General features: G+C 43.7%; 3 protein-coding genes across 13 annotated transcripts in view; 2 read left to right on the top strand and 1 right to left on the bottom strand.

The window, feature by feature from the left end:
* The window catches only part of syne1b (spectrin repeat containing, nuclear envelope 1b), a 71,444-nt gene extending 68,334 nt beyond the window's left edge, over window positions 1-3,110 (bottom strand). For 4 of the 9 annotated variants that reach the window (XM_035611346.2, XM_047327178.1, XM_047327179.1 and 1 more), the window contains exon 1: window positions 2,969-3,109. In XM_035611346.2, the coding sequence (XP_035467239.2) occupies window positions 2,969-3,035 (67 nt within the window). In that variant the 5' untranslated portion in view covers window positions 3,036-3,109. Of the gene's footprint in view, window positions 1-2,968 lie in introns of all 9 variants that reach the window. The other 5 variants (XM_047327180.1, XM_047327182.1, XM_047327183.1 and 2 more) reach the window with 2 other exon arrangements.
* Window positions 3,111-6,578: 3,468 nt separating this feature from the next.
* Window positions 6,579-8,707, top strand: myct1b (myc target 1b). The gene is made up of 2 exons (XM_035611319.2): window positions 6,579-6,778; window positions 7,746-8,707. The coding sequence occupies exons 1-2, from the start codon at window positions 6,724-6,726 to the stop codon at window positions 8,246-8,248; spliced, it is 558 nt and encodes a 185-aa protein (XP_035467212.1). The 5' UTR covers window positions 6,579-6,723; the 3' UTR covers window positions 8,249-8,707.
* A 474-nt stretch (window positions 8,708-9,181) lies between these two features.
* On the top strand, window positions 9,182-21,304 carry tulp4b (TUB like protein 4b). 3 transcript variants are annotated; one of them, XM_035611174.2, is made up of 16 exons: window positions 9,182-9,303; window positions 9,965-10,175; window positions 10,958-11,227; window positions 11,853-11,981; window positions 12,107-12,268; window positions 12,476-12,656; window positions 12,746-12,853; window positions 12,940-13,106; window positions 13,644-13,868; window positions 14,013-14,247; window positions 15,353-15,494; window positions 15,637-15,778; window positions 16,147-16,240; window positions 16,342-16,485; window positions 16,618-19,979; window positions 20,060-21,304. In XM_035611174.2, the coding sequence occupies exons 2-16, from the start codon at window positions 10,158-10,160 to the stop codon at window positions 20,174-20,176; spliced, it is 5,496 nt and encodes a 1,831-aa protein (XP_035467067.2). In that variant the 5' UTR covers window positions 9,182-9,303; window positions 9,965-10,157; the 3' UTR covers window positions 20,177-21,304. The 3 variants fall into 3 exon arrangements, with proteins under 3 accessions (XP_035467067.2, XP_047183228.1, XP_047183227.1); XM_047327272.1 differs by having other exon boundaries at window positions 9,184-9,303; window positions 15,353-15,476; XM_047327271.1 differs by lacking the exon at window positions 9,182-9,303 and adding an exon at window positions 9,381-9,515.
* The last annotated feature ends 1,318 nt before the right edge of the window (window positions 21,305-22,622 follow it).

Here is a 22,622-nt window from a genome sequence, read left to right as displayed (position 1 = left end):
TCTCTCTGTTCTTGTTCCATTTAGTCGAGAGCAGCCGTACTTCAGCTCTGACAGGCCAACAACAATCAGTCAGAAAGAAGAAATGGTTCTGCGCCTGGACTGACGTCAGCCCACTTGACACAGGAATTAGAAGTGGGTGAATGGTTTGCCAATCTTCCACACCAATTTGACAGCAAAGTAATATAATATTCAAAAGCAAACAGCACGAATTAACACAGGATCGCAGATAATATATATGGTTTCTTTCAAACCATTATCATCTGCAGTACTAAAACAGTCTGTGGCGGCTTAGCAAAGCGTAGACGGAGAATTGTGCTCCGTTTTCATGTTCCTGTTACTGACACGGCAGAGTAGAAGCATCTCTTACAGCTGACAACATGCAGGCTTGCCTTTCTTTTACTTGCTTTAACACCGGTCATATAGCAAAAAAGCTCCACCTTCTTGGTGGCGGCATTTTACCAAAGTGTCTGATTTTTAGAGCTGAATGATGAATTGATTGTTCAAATTGCAAATTAATTGTTTTGTTTCTTTTTACATTTTGACACTAATTGGACAATTGAAAAAAAAAATTGTCTGCAGCCTCAATGATTTTCCCAGTGTTAAGCAAAGAGGCTTCAAACTACGTACAATTTCACAAACAATTACTGGAAATCATAGAAAAGATCTGAAAAGTGATCATTAATAAATCATTAATAGGCTTATCTCCCTCTCTTATTATGTGGGATTAGATCTGATTGATTGCTTGTCCATATTTCCAGGGAATCATCACACTTTGAGACGACAAGACAAACCCTTCGTCAGCTGGGTTCCTTCATATCCTGTTTGACAGGCAGTCTCAACCAAAGTGAAAACCACAAGAGCCGAGTCATAATGAGAGCAACGCGCCTGCCGTGCACACTCCGCCATCAGACTGTACCCTGAGGACATTTAAGGTTGCAAAGTGAGGCCCTGAAACCAAACAGCCAAATGTTTCTACAGCATGATGGCAGTAGAGTGTAAAGTTGACTACTAAAAAAAACACTATTAAGATAATCAGTCTGCATGCACAAGACTAGAGATTTGCAGATGGACCCTTGCTCAATTCAAAGTTAGTGTGCAGTTAACCTCCCTGCAAGATGCCTATAACGATAGGAAACTGAATTTGAATATCAGCAAAAGCACCAAAAAATCGTAACTACCTGCTCTCCTTGGCACAATAATGTCTTACAGATGTGACCTGACACCAAATACCACTTCCTGCCGTGACACAGGAAACCGGGGCTGGCACATTGCATTGCAGATTATGCCATTTGTGCACCATTCAGGTTAATTTTGCCCACAATAATATCAAACGTTTTTTTTTAATTGGTATGATGGGAGAGACATTTTCATTTTGCATTTCTTCGTGTTTTCTACGGAGGAATAGTCGTGCCAGGCATCATACAAAAATCAGAAGAGGAAGATTTTTTTTGTTGTGTTGCATTTTGATACTAAAGTTGAAATGTTGAGAATAAACTCTGCATTTCGAGATTTAAGTTGAACTTCAAACTACTAACATTAGCACATAAACACAGAGTGGTAATCAGTATTGGGACTTATAAGAGATTGTGCCGAATACTGCGTCTGTTCAGAAGAAGAAACCACATGAGCATGGAAAGATGAAACACTGGTTGCTTGCACCGCTGTCATTCGCTCAACTGGGCTGAAGGGCTTTTGCCATCATTGTGCTTAAAATATATATTGATAAAGTGAAAGGAAATAGCTGCTCAGCACACCAGAAACCACATCTGTGTACAGCAGGAACTGGGCAACAATGGCACAACCGCAAACCAATATTTCAGAATAGTTGCTATGGTAACAATCGAGAAATGCAACTAAGCTGAGCAGAAGCGGAAGTCAGAAACGACCAGACTTGTGTAGTGATGGTAGTGGCCTAATGCCCTTGTAACAAAATGGGGACACCAACAAACAGAGACTCCTTCTATCGACCCATTCTCTCAGCAAGGGCAGAAAAGGGTGTCGGGTTTTAGTCTCGTCTTTGCTTCCATGAAGCCGCAGTTATAGTGGCTCGGTACCTCGAGTCAAGACTCAGAGCAGACTAAATGTTTGTGATGGGGCTTGATCTGCTTTAACTTTTAACTCAAGACTTGCATGAAAATGATTTTCTCCAAAGTGATCAAACAAAGGAGAACAGTTAGTTGCCTGTTAGTTCTATTTACGACAAGATGACTTTGTGCTACTTGGACAATGACATGTTGGGAAGACGCATGCCTCTCTGCAACAAATTTGGCAAACTAGTACAGACAATCTGATTTGAAGATTTGAAGACAAGCAGATCAGAAGAGAGCTCTGAATCATGTGTTGAAATCATGAGTTTCACCATATTTGCTGGCTAAAACGAATTATGATCCTCTAAATGACTTCTTAATTTCCCTATCTGGGCTCCCACACACAATGTGATATGTCTTATATGGTTTGGTCACAAGATATCAAAAGGAATCAATAGTACGTTTCTAATTATTCCAAATAAGATTATGTGCTAGTTTGAAAAAAACACATAAATCTAGAGACAAAAGAGACCACGTGCATACTAAATCAAATTAACTAAATGTGTGATTAAAAGGCTACAAGCACTTGAGAACAGGCTTTTTTCACAATGCATGCAACTGAGCATTTAAAACATACCCAACATTTTAATTTAGATGCATTTTACAACTCTTTAAGTCTTTACCAGACACAAAAATCTGGTAAAGATTTCGTCTGACTGTTTCTTCTAACTGTTTTCCAAAAAATGCTTCTACGTGAGAGGGTGTGTAATGTGTAACGTAAGCATGAGTGCGTGAGCATCCTGCCTCGCAAAAGCTGGCTGAACTTCAGATGGGCACGCAGCCCAGGCGTCGCATCAGCACAATATCACAGTGCAGCAGCGCTGGAGGAGAGAGGGTTTTGTCCTTAAGCCCACTGAGCCCCAAAAAAATGTGACACTTACCCTGCAGTTTTTGCATCAAATTAGCAATGTCCACAGACGATCGCACCAAGAACCGCGGAGAGGCCATGTTGTCTCGCCCGCAGCTGTATGACAAGGTGGGTATGACAGAAGATCCTTCACAACAGTCCTGAGTGGGACATCCCCTCCGCATGTCACTCCTCCTCCTCCTCCTCCTCCTCCCTCCTCTCTCTCTCTCACTTGCTTTCTATGATTTCACTGCAGGACCAGGCCCAATTGGATCTCAGGTTTCATGCAGGGAACAGGCAGGTTTCACTATCCAATAGAAGCACTTCTTCCATTCGCCGCCTGCAAAAGAGAGAAGCGCCTTAATGGGGTTTCAATTCAGGCCACACCTATTCTCAATGCCATTATTCACGTTTGCATTTTGAGCTTGTACTTTCAGAGACAAACACACCAGCTGACTGATTTTCTTGTTTGTGACAAAATGTTCACATGTGAAACCTCCGTTGTGATCTCAGCTTACAGGTACTTTGTGTGTGTAACTTTACACACTCACAGTTTGCCTCAATCCCTGTAAAATTGCCTCGAGTTTGATTTGAGTTGTTTGCGGCTTTTGACGAGTCTTTACCTCTAGGGAGCATTTTTGTGTTCAATACAACTTGCAATACAATTTGCACATTTATTGAGACAGAGGTAGCATCATTTCTTTTCTTTCATTCAATTCCCCACGTATAAACGAATGTTAGTGACCTTTACTACAATGTAGTCTGACCTTTCATACAGATAATGCGAGAAATAACAATCCACGTGCTCCCTTGGCTCTGCGGTTATTCAATAATCCCTCCTCACACATGACATCAGGGTATATACTAGTAGGAGAAGCACAGGTGTGTTATAATGACATCACCCGTATGGTCTCACATTGTCAGAGCGTATATATCTAATTTGCTATTAGTGACACCTGTGTGGTGGTTCAGACTTCATTAATGTCATCAGCAGACAGCTGCGTTCGCCCACTATTTCATATCAAAAATGGCTGCTGTGAAGAAGAAAAAGAAAAGAAAGAAAGAGTGTCAGTTCGTGCAAAGAAATGTACAGGGAGACGCACATATGATACATAATAGAGATATATATATATATATATATATAAAGCTGCACAACCATAAGCTCGCGAAAGGAGCTGGAGAAAAGCCCCACGAGCAAAATGTGCGAGCAGAACAGAACCATCGAGAAGGGAAGTAAAGTGTCGAGCGGGAACATTTACGAGTGAGCACCCAGAGTTTTGGATGGAGCATTTGAGCCGGCTGTGCCAAGTACGTCATATGTTGCCACAAGGGTTTAAGTGACGACGAGTCTGACGAAGTTATGTGAGTGGTTGTGGCGCCACTTCAACAACAACGTACCCCCCCCCAAAAAAAACAAAAGCAGAACCGGCGCGAGCGCGAGCGACGACGACCGTTGAAAAAGACCTTGACAACCAGCAGCAGCATCATCCAAACATGTACACTCATCAGTGAAGGACAAAGTTACACGTCGTCTTACCACCGCGAGCACTGCTGCAGAGCATCATCACTTCTGAGTGTGTGTAACGTGTGTGTGTGTGTGTGTGTGTGTGTGTTGCCTGGTTGCCAATGGTAACGGTGGAACTGAAACATGGTGGCGTGAAGCGAGGAGGGGGAGGGGCTTAGTTCTTCACTTCTCATAAGGAGCGAGGTCAATATTTAAAAGAAATGGAGAAGAAGGAGGAACGTGAAACTATGTCATTTAATAGAGGAACTTACTCTTGCAGAAAACCCCCAGAACACTTCGATTTGATATACTTTCTTTTTTTTTAAATGTTTTTTTTCTTCTCTGTAATCTTATTTATGTATTCTCTCCCCTTCCTGCTGTATATTGATCATGTTATACTATGTGTATATGATGCTCGTCTGTTATATGGCAAAGGACGGACCGTCAATATACTATGCCACATTTGTTTGAAAAGAATCCACACAAAAGATAAGATATGATAAGAGAAGAGAAGATATACCTTTATTGGTCCCACAATGGGGAAATGTGGTCGTTACAGCAGCACAGTGGACAGAATATAGCAGAAATGGCAGAATATACAAAGAAATTTAAAGAAATTTTAAAAAGCAGTATGTATGTACAAAATATAAAAGTACAGAGATGGATGGATGGAAATGGAGAATAAATATAAATATTGCGCAGGTGGTTATTGCACTTTTGTACCAGTGAAATTCTTCTTTACAGTGATTGAGTCAAAGGACAAAAGACAAAGGACTGTTCATCAATAGACTTTGCCACATTTTGTTTTTGTAAAGAATCTACAAATGTAAATAAAGTTTGTCCAAAAAAACATCCCAAAATGGCTGGTTCTCTGGTCCAGCAGAGAGGAATTGTGGGTATCTGTCACTTCCAGTTCCAAAGTATGTTTGTGGCACTTTTAGGGTTATTTTAGGGAGTCTATGATATTAAGGGCCCTCGTGTATAATATTTACTCCACAGCATTACTTTTCTTCAAGGTAAGTTTCACAATTTTACCAGTCTGTCTTAAATCAATGGCACCAGTTTCCACATAAACAAATAGCACTTCCTTGCTGTAAACGTTCTTCATCTTGCCAGGAGTGTTTCAAAGGCATAAGGGGTCACATCGTTTAAAACCTAGAGGTTAATTGCATTCTTAAATTATATTATTTCCTACACAAAAGATAATATACAATCAATAAAAAATATTTTATGTAATTTCAGATGTTCCACTGTTTGACACGAGATGTCTTCTTCCTCACTGTATGGTTCAATTACAGTTAATGTGCATTAGATATTCAAATGTCCACATCGATTTCGATATGTAAAGTACATTTTGAGGAATAAGTAAGTACTTTTAATGATGCATTTTTGAAATTTTTGTTTAAAACGCTCTTTCCAACCACTAACATACACTTAAGTTGCCAATTAGATCTTAGAAACATATCTCAAATACAACTCAAAATGCAACTTCACACATCTTGTAATATTTTTTTAAGCTTATAGGCTAGTACAGTAAGTGCTCAAACTGCAGTATTGAGCGCCATCTGCTGGACTTCTTTGTGGTGTGACTGTCTTACCTAAATATAAAGAGAGTTTACCTCATATACAACCTTATATGCAGTCTTATTTACATATAAGAAAATGTCTTCTTCTTTTAATAAAAGGGGATAGTTGGCGGTTGGGCTGCAGAGAGTTGTGATGTTATCAGCCTGAATGCTCTGAGGTCAGGAGTGAAGTAGGAACACGGCAACAATTGAAGGAAATCCCCATTGAGACCGAGAGCTTGATAGCCTGCAGACTCTCTAGTGGATGGTTAGATTTTCATGAGCCTTGTCGGGACACATGGAAACACTGCCAAGACTTTTACACCAGAGGAAGCATTGTATTTTTTGATGGGACTAGCTTCTGTTAAGTATAAAATATAAGGAATACGTTTTGTAAACATCACGTCTCCTGTGACACGCCTTGCTTTACATAATTGGTGCAGCGAGGGGCAATTGTTAAAAGGTTCTGATGCTTAGGAAATGATGCAAAAGGAAACAACCCTGTTTCCCAGTGTTATGTCCCACACAGATAAGCAATGCACTTGCTAATTTTAAAGCCAGAAAGGGAAGGAAGCATGACAGCAAAGTTTCCGCCATAGCAGAACACTATAGGTGGGGGGAAAAGCCAACAAAAAGAAAAGGCCTGTCTTGGAAAAAGCTTAGTGTTCATCTGTCTGCTCGGAGTCAGTCTGGAATCTAACACCAGCTTATGGTGGAATAATGGCACAAAATGAAACGCATCCTCTTTTGGAAATACTAAAATCATTTAATCTTGGTGAGTGTATCTGCATTTGTTTCTTGTGAATTTCCAGGGACTCTTGAGCAAAACTATATCCTATAATAATGTAACATTGTTGTATTGGGAAATGCAGATGTTTCATTGATAAGAGGAATCATATTTGCACATAAAAATCTGTTTCATTCCCAAAGCACACAGCACTCTGAAACACACACTCAGACTTAAATAAGACGTGTCTCAGGCTGAGCTTTAAACAAAGTTTTCAATAAGTTTGGGGGGAAAAAAATATTTCTACTATATATCTGCCGCAATGTTATGAATCATCGCCTGGGACGGGTTTACTGTCGCCAAGGTCAAAACAGCGAGTTTGGACCACACGTTGGGAACAAATTTCCCGCAGACAACAATCAGTTATTTTATATCACAGCTTTAATCTTTTATGTTGGTCACTTTAACATTTCATTCCTCTGTATCTTTTGGAAGAAAAAAAAAATCAACAGCTTTTTCATGAAAAGTCAAGATTTTTTTGTAGCCAATATCCAGGAATCAATCATTGTCCAGTCATTATCCATTTCAAGAAGAGCGTGGAAATCTAACGATAACAGCCGGATTCATATTTAATGTGTCACAATGAGGAAATGGTCAGTTTGTGCTTCAACAGAACAGGCAGTAAACCCACACTGCAGGTATGATGTAAGATTTTATGTAACATTGTGCCCAGTATAGCAGTACCCACCGATAATAAATCAATACACCAGAAGAACATTCTAAATCAAACCTAAGACACACTTTGTTCAGCTGATGTGCACTTCTTGTCTATGATGAATAGGATTTTGCTTCGAGATTGGAAACGCAGCTGAATCCACCATCTGGGGAAATAATCATCGCCATTTTTAGAACAACACAATACATCCAGCCTCACACTCCACTTAACACGTCCAACCATTATTCTGATCCTGCACTACTTCCCTGTTCTGACTCTCTGCATTGATTTTCTCTCCAGGCGATATGATTCTAGCCTTCTGTTTGTCTGTGCTCGTGGGCCTGCTGCTCGGTGCTCTGGTATACGTTCTGTTGACCTGGGCGTCCCGGCGCCAGGCCACCGCCAGGATCACCAGGCGCTCTAAAAGGAAATCTGGCACTTCACAGAAACAAAACGCCACGGGCGGCCAGATTGGCCTCTACCGGAGCACCTTCCTCAGTGTCTACAGGCAGCCGTCCCTGGAGCCGGTGGGTCCTCTGGGGTGCAAGCCCGATGCAGAGACCTCCACCTTTCGGCCACTGTCCAAGAGGAGCAGGGCCGGCCTGGAGATGGCAGAGGACACCCAGGTCAGCATGCCCGAGGACACGGCGGCATCGACCTCATCGGATTCAGCGTCGCTCGTGCCGAACAAGAGGCACTCCTTCTGGTTGGGGGGCAATGGACTTAAAGGATTCCTCCCCTCACAGACTCCCCCCCCTGCATACGACAGTGTCATCCATGCATTTGAAGAGACTTGCACTTGAAACCATTGACATAAAACACAACAACAACAACAAAAACTGCAAAGGGAGAACATTGTGGGATTACATGAGACTTTCTGGTTGTGGTTTGCTCTTTTAATAGAGCATGTTTCCTCTGCATGTTGGGTGATCAGACCATTTCTGCTACTGGTCAGTCTAAAGCAGTGTGTGACTGAATGCGACTCATGCAGTGTCAGCTCAGTATTGCATAAGGAGATGTAGACTAGGGCTGCAGCTAAATTGTATAATTTGCAGATAACTTTCTCATTTAATGAATTAGTTCTTTTCTCTATAGAATGTCACAAAATGTTGTTTTGTTCCGAAACTAAAAAAATAATTTTCACAGTGATGAAACAGATGCGGAAAATTCTAGTTTTATCTGTGATTGTGAGGGGAAAATAATGTGTACTAGATATTTTTCTTATTATCTAATAACACAATAAAGAATTCATTTTCACCTTCTTTTTTTATTCCAGTGCTTGTGCTTCTGTGCTAAAATGAAAAAATCTTAATTGAAATAATTTATTTATTCAAAAGATAAGTAAACCTTGTCATATCGCAGGCTTCATAAATGTGCAATGGTGTAGAAATATGGTCATAATGGTAAAGTACCCAATTTATGATTGATATGAATTGATTTATGGCATCACACCAAGCTCCTGTGTCAAGAATGTCACTTCAACTTACATTACAGAGGGTTGGGTGAGTCCTGTGAGGTTGCCAGTAAGGGAAGAAACCCCCTTTTGAGGCGCAGCAGTACATCTAGCATCCATTATACCCGGAAGTCGACCAGACTCCATACTATAAAAAAAAATGCGGTTAAACTGTTCAGATTTACCTCCAGGGGTTGTCGACAGATGTATTGGGTGTGCTGGTGCATTTATTGTTTATAGAGACTTGGAAGTTCCGGGGTGGGTCTATTTTCCGTGCTGCCTGCCACATGGCAACCCGTTTTGAAGCCACAACCCCGAAGTGCGCCAGCGGAATACACGAAGTGCCTGGCAACACGACCGCACTGTGCGCCCACTGCCCCTGGAATAGCACGTTACCGCCGTCAGGTACGTTCATCTGCACAACGTTCCGTCCAGCACTTCTTTCATTTTCCCCGCGCGGTTCATGTATTCGTCGCGTGTCTGTCGCCGGCCCCTGGCTCAGTGCGATCTGCTGCATGCGCTCGGAAACGCCTCTGGATGAGAGATGCAGTGGCTGTAGTGAGAGACCTTTGCAGAGGAGATGATGGCTCCTGTACTTCGACTTAATTACCAATGATGTAAATCTGCATTCAACACAAAATGATGCTTTATCTTTTTTTTTTGTTTTTTTGTCACGTTTATTTTCACATTTTGTAATTGTTTTATTATAAGCCGCATTAGAATATGTTAAAGATCTGGTTCGTGTTTTATAATATCTATTTTTCTTTGTTATTTTTTTTACATCCTCTATTTTGCTGCTCTGCTGTTTGACGTAAAACCCGAGGGCACGGACAGTATCTGTACCCATGGAGACAGAGGCTGCTCTGGTCTCCAATGCAGCGTTTTCTGTTGCGTGGAGACTGAAAAACTGTGAAATTCAAGGTTGATGCACTGGATGACAACGCGTCTATTTTAAAGCCAGACCCACCTTCCCCTCTCTCTGTCTCTCTCACGTCGCCTTACTTGTTGAGTAGTGATATCAAATAATTATTTTTCTTTCTTCTCCATGTTTTCTCATTTTCACCAGCATTGCATTTTGCACAACTCTCCAAAGCCACAACCGGGAAGACATGGGATGGGCCACTGGCATTAGACCTGGGACATCATCTGGCTGTGTGATGCATTTTGCTTCCCCATAGATTGTATTGTAAGGAGCAAAAGAGCAGAGCAGCATCTGAATGGAAATATGGAAACCTTCAATGGAGGAATTCTGACTCAACATGCCCAGGAACTATGAGGTATGTTCAAACGCTCCCATGTCTCAGACTACTATTGCTGTAATTGTTCAGGTCACATTGTCATAAGAGATGGTTGAGATGGTGTGGTGGGAGATGCTGTGTTATTTGGATTCCCAGAATCCGATTTTAGATTGTAAGATATCAAGTGATCCAGATTTAAAACAGGAAAAGAAAAAAAAAAAGATAATAAAGACAGTGGAGCAATACGATCTTCAAAAAAACGAAAGCTACTTAAGTTGGAATAAAATGGCAAAACTGAATGTTTAAGGTTTAAATGATGTGACTTGTAATGGATTCTACTTCAATATTTGCATGTGAGACCTTTTTAGACATGGTGTCAGTGGGTAGAACAGGGATGGAAATTGATGATATTTCAATAGTACTTGACAGACTGTCGTGATGCTATCATGTACAGACAAATCCCGGAGCTGCTCAGTGCACAGTGGGTACTAGAACAACAGCTTGAACACTGTGAGACACAGCCGTGGTGATCTTACTTACGGATTAGGACGGAATATCTCAAACAAAGAGCCTGCAGGTTTCAAAAAGTGAGATTAAAGATAATGCAGCCTTGCCGCATGCTGGCCTATGACAACAGCCAGCGGTGTAAATCCCAACATGTCCTCAGCATCACTGAAAAGCTTTAAGGTCAAAGTAAAAAAAAAAAAGAGTAACAGCCAGCCACAGACTGAAAATGTTCATTATCTAGTTATTTATTTAATTATTCTAGATTTTTACGTATAGCGGCTTCAACTTGCCTCTTCCACTGCTCTGCTCACCAGCCTGGTCACTCAGTAGGGATGTTGGCTGCCGTGGAACATGGTCCCATCCTCTGCAGCGACTCCAACATCCTCTGCCTCTCGTGGAAAGGCCGGGTCCCCAAGAGCGAGAAGGACAAGCCGGTGTGTCGGAGACGGTACTATGAGGAGGGCTGGCTCGCTACGGGGAACGGGAGGGGAGTCGTCGGGGTGACGTTCACATCGAGTCACTGCAGGAGGGACAGGAGTACACCCCAGAGAATCAATTTTAACCTGCGAGGACACAACAGCGAGGTTTGGACTTGACTTTGGCTTCTTTTTTTTAACTCTCTTACAGAATCTTCCATACTGATCTCAACATCAATGTTCACTGTCCTCGATGATAAGTCAAAGCTTTCATGATCTCTGTAGGGAAACTGAATTGCTGCAGCAGCATTTAGTACGTGCACGAATCAAGAAAGTAGCGTCACAATGATCCGTAATGCACAAAAAGAGGTAAAATAGAAATGCAGCCACCAGATTCATTTATTGAAATCTTGATATGGAAGTAAAAATACTCCAAAACAAATAAGAAGGGTTTGTTTTACGATAAGTCCAATTAACAGATTCCAATAACAGGAACGTCCATATTTGCACATGTGCATCAAAATGCTATATGTACAGAGACACATGTTTCATCCCCTGCTATTTTTTTAATTATAAGAACCCATTTATTGCTGGGTAAGAATTATGCTTTTTGTCTTTATGCTGGCTTTTCTTCCTACTGCTTCTTGAATTTTTTAAACCACATTCAGCCTAAAATGCTTTTCTTACCATTATGCTCATGCTGGATATTAATCATGGATGTGCCCGTGTGCAGACAGCCGCCTGTGCCTGTGAAAAAAATAGCAACAGTGGCAGCGTTTTGTGCTTTTTATAGGTTGTCTTGGTGCGTTGGAATGAACCCTTTCAGAAGCTGGCCACCTGCGATATGGAGGGAGGTATTTTTGTATGGATCCAGTATGAGGGAAGATGGTCTGTGGAGCTAGTGAACGACAGAGGAGCCCAGGTAAGCAACAAGGACCGTGGGAAAATACATTTAAAAAGGAGAAGAAAAGCAAATTCACATGCGGGTTGACCGTGTCCTGTGTGAATACGCAAATGTCTTGACGGTGAACATTTTACTCCCTCCAGGTGAGTGACTTCACTTGGTCACATGACGGAACTCAAGCCCTCATCGCGTACAGGGACGGCTTCGTGCTGGTCGGCTCAGTGAGTGGACAAAGACACTGGTCCTCCGAGATAAACCTGGAGAGTCAAATCACCTGCGGCATCTGGACACCTGATGATCAGCAGGTACACGTCATCGGGCTGAATTTACACAAATTATTTTTATTTCTGCAGTGAGATCATTTTGCCCTGCTTTGAAATCTGTCCCCAAACACAGCAGTAAATTATGTAATGCTTTTTTTTTTTTTGAAGCACTCTCAGGCCAAGTACTCCATGCCTTCGAGCTTATTCATCATGTCACCTATTAAAGTTTAATGCGCACTGCCCCCGCAGGTGTTGTTCGGCACAGCAGATGGCCAGGTGATCGTGATGGACTGTCACGGACGGATGCTCGCCCATGTGCTGCTACACGAGTCCGATGGGATCGTGAGCATGTCCTGGAACTGCCCCGACTTCCTGGTGGAGGACAGCACAGAAAGCGACGCCGACTCTGATGACAATATTCTGCCTTTGGGTACGAACACACTCCCCACCTCTGCTCCTATGGCGGCCTGCTACCTGCTGTGTTGACTGTATTTCTTCTTCTTCTTTTTTTCTGCCAAGTGCGGAGAGTGAAGCCTTTGTTGACGGTCACCTTCCTATCAGGAGATATCAGTTTAATGAACAACTACGATGACCTCTCTCCGGCCATAATTCGCTCAGGACTGAAAGGTAAAATAAAAAAAAGATGTTACACTGAGTGTGCTCATGAATTGTGCTTTTTTTCAACATGTGTTTTGCTCCCCTTCCCCCCACAGATGTTGAGGCCCAGTGGTGCTCCCAGGGAGACCTGCTGGCCGTGGCCGGCATGGAGAGACACGGGCCTCCGGTCGACTCTGCGTGTGCATCCATCATGAGGAACGCCCTGGTTAAGTTCTATAATGTTCAAGGAGAACACATCTACACTTTGGAAACCCCCGCACAGGTTGGTCCAGCTCGAACTGTAACAGTAACCAGTCAGACTTTTCTATTGCTCTGATAGAGATATTTGTATTTGACCTGTTCATTTTCTCCATTTGATTTCTTACTGATGAAGAGAAGTCAAAGTGGAATTGTCATTTTTAAGAAGTATTTCTTGAAAAACTTGCATGTACTGCTAATGAAGACAATCAGATTGTGTATACAATTAAGTATAATAAAGATGATAACCAAATTAAGATTGTCTTGTATTCCTCAGGCCTAGCACAGCTTGAACACTGTCATTGTGAGAAGTTTGGCTGCCACTTCTGCTTGAAATATGAGCTTTTTCTAACACACCTTTCATGCTATATTAGAAACAGCTTTGCAGAGATTCAGCATTCGAGGGTAGTTTCTCTCAAAACAATTTGGAGATTGAATAAGAGTGATCAATTTACAGCACAGATACAAATCTGGAGACGTGAGGACGACCGCTTACTGAGAATTTAGAACCCGATGCTGATAACTGGAATTCTTTTGTTGTGAATGGCTCTTTTCTTTCCAGAGGCCCATCACCACCATCTGTTGGGGCCATCGAGACTCTCGCCTGTTCCTCGCGTGTGGACCGGCGCTGTACGTGGTGCGCGTGGAGCACAGGGTGGCCAGCCTCCAACTCCTGTGCCAGCAGGGCATCGCCAGCGCCCTGCGAGAAGAGAAAGACGTGGGGAAGCTCAACATGCCCTCGCTGCTCTGCTCTTACGTCACCACCGCTTTCATACCCACCATCAAGGTGCAGTGACACATGTGCAGAAACAATCCTAGACAACGTCTTACAAACTTAGTTTGCACCGTGAAAAAAGCAAAGCCGCTGACGGTGACCTGTTTTCATTGGAGTTTCCAGGAATCTTACAGCCCCTTCCTCTCTTTGTTCTAGCCCCCAATCCCTGACCCCAACAACATCCGTGACTTTGTCAGCTATCCCACAGCTGGGAACGAGAGGCTCCACTGCACCATGAAGCGAGCGGAGGACAGCCCCGAGGCAGGCGGACCCTGCTACACCCTCTACCTAGAGTATCTGGGAGGGCTGGTGCCTATTCTCAAAGGAAGGCGCATCAGCAAACTACGGCCCGAGTTTGTCATCATGGATCCAAAAACAGACAGCAAAGCAGGTGCGGTTATTCACGATAGCCCGATTAGGAAACAACATCTTTTTCAAAGGGAATCTACTGTACATTTTGGGGAGAAGGAAGTTGTCAAGGTGCGTCCTGGTGGCCTTCTTGTTAGGATGGATATCATTCGATTTCAGCCGGGGAACCATGTTGCATGTCACACCATACAAACTAGTTTCCCCATGTTTCTCTTTCCAATAAAAAGACAGAATTACAAAATATTACTAATAATTTTAAAAGATATTAGTTCACTCTGAAGGATCTGATATGACCTAAAACTGAAACGAACTGCAGGGCCAAATAGGACTAGGGGTGAGAGTTGGCTGAAATGAATGCTTTCAAAGGAATAATTTAGGGAAATAGGCTTGTTTTCTTGCTGAGAGGTTTCCGATTTTCACACCGTATGTTAAATACGATGAGATGAGCAGCTTAGTTTAGCATAAAGACTGGTGGATACATCTAGTCTGGCTCTGTATGTGATTTTTATTCTCACCGTGTCTTTATGTTTGGGCAGGCAGGTTAGCTTTTCCCCTCTACTTTCAGTCTTCATCCTACAGTAACTTTGAGACTAAACTAATCATCTCTTGGCCTATAGCTCCATAGCTAATGCACAGACCTAAGAGTGGGATCAATCTTCCTGTCTTTGCGATGAAATAGTGAGTATACATATTTCAGAAAATGCTCTTTAAAGAGGAAGAGGAAAGTGATTATAAGCTTTTGAAATACTGATAGTTCGTACAGGTGAAAGCAAAAAGAGAATTCTAGTTGACTCGGTAGCCGCCCTTCTCCAAAGGTCAGAAATCATGTTCCTTGTCATCTTGAAATATTAAATCTGTGCCTGGTTCATCCAACTTATGTTCCATTCAAGGATAATATATTCATGCTGTGTGGCCATCGTTCACCTTGAGTAAGAACAAATACAGCCTCTGGTGATGATGCTCATCTCTGATGTAACATGGTCTGAGGCCGGATGCAGGAATAGTCATGACCTGGCCGCGCTAGAGTTGCTTTAGGCCCCCGAGGTCCCAGCAAACATTTACTTGCTTATTAATAAATAATGTAAACTTGATTCAAATCACATTTACCGTTTGTTTGCTTTTTTCAGAGGAGGTGTGCGTGAATCCCATGATCTCGTACAACGACAGCTGTAACTGCTCCGACTCCAGTGACATTGAGTTGAGCGATGAGTGGGTCGGGAAGAAGTCACCCAAGTTGTCCCGAGGAAACAGGTCACCTAAACGCTACATGTCAGAAGTTATATTAATAAACTTTACACAGGCCTGAGCCATAGAGGTTTTTCTATTTTGTTTCACCATGCTAATGCTCATATTTCATATAAGGAAAAGAGAACTAAAACCTTTTTTTTGTAAAACAAATTTTGTTTCAAAGGATGAACATGGACTTGAGAAAATCTCCCAAACTCTCACGGGCCAATCTGGAAGGTCAGAGGTCGCCGCGTTTACCAACTAAGAGGCCTCCAGTTCGGTCTCCCAGTCTGACACGTCGGGAGTTTTCTATGGACATCACAGAGGTATTATATGATAATTGAACCTGTATTATTTGTCCACAAGGACACTGAAATAAGTACATTAGAAGTTTTTTCTCATCACTAAAATCATTTAATATATTTTTGATATTTAGATTTTTCATAATAGAAAATATGTGGAACGAGTAACAAGGAAAATGATGGATCTTGACATAATATACATTGCTATACATGCTTCATTCTACTAACTGAATATTTATCTATATGTTACGTCTTTAATGTCAAAACCAAAATAAACAAAATCAGATCATTTTACAATGTTAATACCAATTGTTCTATTACTACCTGATGTGTCACGCCTGAAGGCTCATGCTGATTTTAATTTTTTTTATTATTATTCATGTGTTTTATAGCACAACTACCTCGCTCAAGTTACATCCAACATTTGGGGGACAAAGTTCAAAATTGTCGGACTTGCTACGTTCCTCCCTGCCAACCTCGGTGCAGGTAAAGGCCCCTCCCCCCTCAAAAAAAAAAGCCACACGTACAGTTCACATTAACAATTCTGGTAGATTTAACTGTCATGACAACTTTCTTCTATATTTCAGTCATCTATAAGACCAGTTTACTTCATTTGCAACCGAGGCAGATGACAATCTACCTGCCGGAAGTGCGAAAGATTACCCATGACTTTATGAGCCTGCCTGTGTTCAACCCCAATGTGTTCAGTGAGGATGAGGACGACTTACCAGGTGTGAATAGATAAAAGCGTCATATTCTCAGATTGAAGGGAATGACTGTATTTTTACTGACTCGCTGTGCTCTGCATTTTTGTTTATGCTATAAGTCACCCTCACATTTCTCCTCTGTGTTTTTTTACGAAGTGATGGGGCCCTCTGGAGTGGCCGGAGACAACCCTGCCTGCACGGTCAACATTCCCATTGCTCCCATCCACAGCCCGGCTCAGGCCATGTCCCCGACTCAGAGTATTGGCCTGGTTCAGTCTCTTCTGGCCAATCAGAATATTCAGCTTGATGTTCTGACCAACCCCACGGCCACTGCGGCTGCAGCGGCTGCGGCTGCAGCGGCTTCTGTCCCTGTCACTGATCATGGCCAGGATGCAGTTGCAACACCGTACCAAGTGCCATCTAGATACTCAAACCCTGGTCAGGTGAGCTTCAACGGGCTGGAGATGGGCCCTCTTCTTCCCGGGACTCTACCACCGCCACCTCCGCCTCACCACCCCCCACCGCAGCCTCACGCGCCGCGGTCTCATTCGCAGCCGCCTCGCCAGCAACAGTTGAAACAGTCACAACAAATGCAGGCGCAGCAGCAGAAGTTGCATCATCATCAACAGCAGCAGCAGCAGCAGCAGCAACACCACCATCAGCTGCAGTCGCAGCAGCAGCAGCAGCTGCAGCACTTGCAGCAGCAGCAACAGCAATTACAGCAGCAGCATCAGCAGCTGCAGCAACTGCACCACCAGCAGACGCTACAACAGCAGCAGCAGCAACAACAACTCCAGGCTCAGCAACACCAACAAATGCAACAGAGTCAACAGCAAGTGTCGAGCCAGCAGCTGCAGCACCAACACCAAATCCAGCAGCAGCAGCAGCAGATACAGCTGCAGCATGAGCAAATGCAGCAGCAGCAGCAGCAGATGCAGCAGCAGCAGCAGCAAATCCGCCAACAGATTCAGGAGATGAGGCAGCAGCAGCAGCAGCTCCAGCAGCAGCACCAACAGATCCAGCAGCAACATCAGCAGATGCAGAGGCAGCACCAGCAAATGCAGCAGCAGCTGAAGATGCAGATGTCGCTGCCTCCTCCTCCGTCCGGCTACCCGACCATTTCCATACAGCAGCTTCATATTCTCCCTCAAATGCCCCTTCCGTCCTCTGAGCCAGGGCTAGACAGGGGCGAGCATGGGCACACTCTGAAGCCAAGTCTGCCGCGGACTCTACCGCCCTCCTTCAGTGACACCGACGGAACCGTGGAGATTCAGATGAGGAAGGTGAATCCTCCTCCGCCGTATCCGGGCACCGTCGTATCTGCAGCTGCAGCCGCGGCTTCAGCGTCCGCTGTACCTCAGACTCTTGTCACAAACTGTGACAGTCCAAGTGTCCTGGCGCCCGACCCCTGTCTGAAGAAGGATGACTTCTTGCTTCACCCCATCACTTTACAGTACCCGACACCTCTGGGGTATGAAAGGATCACGACCTTTGACAGCAGTGGCAACGTCGAGGAGGTTTGTCGGCCACGCAGGCGCCTCATTCGAAACCAAAATGCGTACGCCGTGCATGGCATCGGAGGCTCGGCCACGCTCAAAGTCACCTCCTCTGAGAACAAGAAAATCCAGCTTCCGTACAGCTCAGCGACACTGAGCCGTCTCTCGGTCCCTCGATACTCGATACCGAGTGGAGACCCTCCTCCTTACCCCGATCCGGCCAATCAAGTGACTGCCCCTCTTCCTCCCCCCCAGAGAATCGACAGCAGTCTCATCCATGCCACTCTACGTCGTGACCGCCGGGACGTGGGACTCAAAGTGCCACAGATGATGGAAAGCTCGAGAACCCTTCCCACCAAGGCCAAAATGAACAGTGCATTAGCGCTCACCTACCAGCAGAGGGTGCCCACTGCCCTCTACACATGCACACAGTGCAGCAGCGGCAGCAACGGCACCAGTGTCAGTGTTAGTGGGGGTGGAACTACGAGTAGTGGTATTGCAGGGGGCACGGTGGTGAGGCAGGACTTCCCACCAGGGAAAGGTGCACACCACAGCACGATTATTGTGCACTCCAAGAGCACCTCACCTCTGGCCTCCCAGTCGTCCTACAGTCTGCTGGGTGCGGTCGACAACAGCCGGGACAGGACGGTATATGTGAACTCTGCCTTTACCGAAGACGAGACTTTGAATCAGCAGTGTCACCTCGAGAAATCTGTTCGTCAGCTGACTCTCGGCGATGTCAGTTTGACGCTGAAGCGCCCCCCGCCTTACCAGTGGGACACGGCCGCCGCGGAGGAGTTTTGGCTCACCCCTGAGCAAGCCATGTTGGGTCCCCCACCAGGACCTCACAAACCACCTCCACTCATCATCAGTCAAGCTCAGCACTTGGACATGACCCGCCTTCCCTTTGTCCTCACAACGAAACCGCCCACCAGTCCGAGCACGAGCACCCTGACCTTCCCATCCGGCTACCAGATATCCCTCTCACCTTTTCCTCCGGGTGTGGGCCACAGCGGACCGCAGCTTCAGACCTTACAGACCCCTCCGCCACAGTGCTCTCCGAGCGAAGTGGTCGCCCAGGTACCTTTTGCTCAGCAGGATGCCAGTTTGGTTTTGCCACCAGGTTACCCTCCGAATCTTGCCAACTTGGCCTGCTGCCCTCTCCCTCCGATGTATCCCGGAGCCAGCTCATGTTCCGGACTCCAGCTGCACCCTGTCAGCCTTCACCCCTGGAACCCGTACCCCTGCCCACCACCCATGCAGGACCCTCCGGCGCCCCCCCTGCCTACGAAAACTCATCAGATTTTAGAGAAGCCAATTCTCTCGCCGCCTCCTCCAACTGTGCCGCCTCCACCGCCTCCTCTCCCCCCTCCGCCACCACCGACTCAGCTACCGCCGTCCAAAAGTGCCACAGAGGATTTGACAGAGTCTGCAAACAACTTTCCAGAGCCGTCGTCCCTGAATGACAGCCCTGTGCCCCAGGAGTCGGAGCGCTTCAACAAGAAGAGCCGTAAGAGGCTGGACAGCCGGGCCGAGGAGGCCAACATGTCCACCGTCTCTGAGGGCAAATCCAGAAAGGAAGGGCGAGCACTCTCCGACTTCAACTCGCTCATTTCCAGCCCAAGGCTCGGCAGCAGGGAGAAGAAGAAGCCCAAGGGGCAGAGAGAGCAACTCAACAAAACCAAGAAGATGAGCAGGACCACAAATGAGTTCCAGGATAGCTCCGAGAGTGAGCCGGAGCTGTTCATCAGTGGCGACGAGCTCATGAACCAGAACCAGAGCAGCAAGAAGAGCTGGAAGAACAAGCGCAGCCTGCGCATGGCGAGCGAGCTGGAGGAGATCAAATGCCGCAAGGCAAACGAAAGAGAGGACCGCAGCTTAGGCAGCCAGGGGTTTGTCTATGTCATGGCCAATAAACAGCCGTTGTGGAATGAAGCCACGCAGGTCTACCAGCTGGACTTTGGCGGACGGGTCACCCAGGAGTCTGCGAAGAATTTTCAGATAGAGTTGGACGGTAGACAGGTAATGAGAGGGTTGAGGGCCAGTTACAGCCGTTGGTGAATCGATCGAAATAGTTCTGACAAGGTTTTCTCACTTTTCAGGTGATGCAGTTCGGGAGGATTGACGGCAACGCTTATATCCTGGATTTCCAGTATCCTTTCTCAGCAGTGCAGGCATTTGCTGTTGCCCTGGCCAACGTGACTCAAAGGCTGAAGTGAAAATTAGATTTTCTGCGCGGTTGCAGATTAATCTGAGAGAAGCCACAGTGGCGTTGCCGTGCAGCCCTCAGTGAGGGGGCGTTTGTTTCCCGAAGAGGAGATTATAACACAAGTTGTTCTCGCACATGCAGATAAATTACATTTATTAATGTAACATTATTAACATCTATTGGAGTCAGTGTAGGTCATTGTTGAAGAAAACTATCCCAGTTCAACCATGATTTCTAGTTCATATATTGAATGTATTCAAGCAAATTTTATTTATTATTCAAATGTTATTACTGGAATAAAAAACAAAGTGTAATCTTCATTGGGTAAAAGGTAATCTGAATACATGTTGGAATAAATTTATTTGAAAAGCAGCCTTGTAGAGATGTAGGGCCAAAGACTTCCCGGTTTATAAATGCTGACTAATCGATCCCACTGTATTACAAATCATTCACCATTACTGTACATTCGTGGTGTTTGCAAATGAAGTGGTCACGGCAAATATTGTGAGGTGCGGCGACATTCAAAATTGCAAATACAATTTTACAAAGCCATACCAAAATTGATACAAACAATTCCAACAAATTGCACTATTTTAATTCAGTTTAAGTTTAAGTTTATGTTAGATTAAGTAAATGAAGTATACAGTTTTATTATGAGTATTACAATTATTGTTATTGGTGTTTCAATACATTTTTGTATCTTTATTATTCATTTTTTGGGGAGTTTTCCATATTTTTTCTGTTGAACATGCATTAGAAAAATATATTGATTGAATATACTGATTTTGTTAAATGCATCTATGTGACTGTACTCAGTTAACCATGGTTAATTAAGTACAGTTAACCATAGTTTGTATATTTTCTATCCATGTTACTTCTATGAAGTGGTGTAATGGACATAACGATTCATGTTCTTTTATTTTGCCACAATACTGCAAATCCTTATTCAAGGCCATTAGAATCTGACAAATTCATGTGTACAATTTGATTTATCCTTCCTCTACAGTGGCGGAAATTGTCAGTAGTGGTCAACAGTGAGTCTACGTGTGCCAAATAGAGCCAAATGTGTTTGGTTGAATGTAAAGTCAGTTGGGAAAAATAGTACAAAAGGATCTCACGAAGGCTCTCAGCCCCCAAACAGAATAGTCTTACAATGAATAAAATAATAAATAATAAGTATTTGAAGATTGAGATCTTTTCCATCAGTCCCACTTGGCTGGCTCTGTGTTGTTTTCATGGGGTGTTTATAATGCAACTTGAAAACTGCATTTGAATGTGAAGTACAGTGGTTTGCCTCCGTTGGAATCAGTGCTGCTTTAGATAGAGCTAGTGTGCAGTGATGCTACCTACATAGAAGTGATGTTGTACTTGCAAAAGAAAATATAACGCTGCTTGCACTTTGTATTTAGTGAGTGACCTGACATCATTATATGCTTCAGAGAAAATCGTGCTTATATGTTGCTAATTTCAGTAATTTTGTATTTTATCTTGACTTTGACATGGTACCAGGAGGTTTTTTTTGATGTTACACTTGTAGGAAAAAAAGAATAATAAAATTGACACCACATATTCATAAAGTGAAAAGATCAAATGTTAGTGGGGATAAGACTCTTGAAGGTTTGGTGCTAATATGTAAAGAAACAAACGTGGACATGTCAGCACATTTGCGAATCAAAGGTTTATTTTAAAGAGAGTATTTTGAGTGAGGCTACAGGAGATTCAGTGCAGAGAGTTTTCATTCGAGAGCTTTTCATCCAACGCGGCTTCAGAGATTTCAGCGACAGTGTGTGTCAGTCATCAGCAATACTGCCGATTCCGAATGAATAGTTGGTTGCCTGATTTTTTTCCCCTCTTATTTTGTGAAGGAAACAGAAATGAAATGACCATAGGTTTCACAAGGACCTATAGGCTGAGCAAAATGTAATAAAAAAAAAAATTCTATTGTTCAAAAATGTGTTTCATTCTCAGTTTTGCTCTTTTACTCCCCCCACACCCAACAGGCTTCCTCCTTCAGTCTGTTAGTCGTGCAACAACGAAGGGATCAGTTCAGTAACATGTCAGTTTTAGTAAAAGACTTGCAAGTATTACGCTTGTTATACTTGAATCACACAGAAATGTCCAAGTGTTAAAGTTAAGGGTACTACTCGTGGCTAATTAATGTTTATTCATTGTGAGGTGCAGCGACATTCAAAATTGCAAATACAATTTTACAAAGCCATACCAAAACTGATACAAACAATTCCAACAAATTGAGTCCTCACATCGTTGGCCAAGCTTGTGACTTTTCACACATGGCTTCCCACTGCGCCTTATTGGCCTCCATTTTATTGTATAAATACATTTTGGCTACAAAGGAATTATATAAATAGTATATTAATGCAGGAAATTCATATTATTTAAATAATTTAATATTTCTGGTGTTACAGATAGATAGATAGATAGTTAGATATTTATTG

This window comes from Scophthalmus maximus, chromosome 15, assembly GCF_022379125.1.
Source record: "Scophthalmus maximus strain ysfricsl-2021 chromosome 15, ASM2237912v1, whole genome shotgun sequence".
In the NCBI taxonomy this organism is placed as follows: domain Eukaryota; kingdom Metazoa; phylum Chordata; class Actinopteri; order Pleuronectiformes; family Scophthalmidae; genus Scophthalmus; species Scophthalmus maximus.
This window is presented reverse-complemented; position numbering and strand designations above follow the sequence as displayed.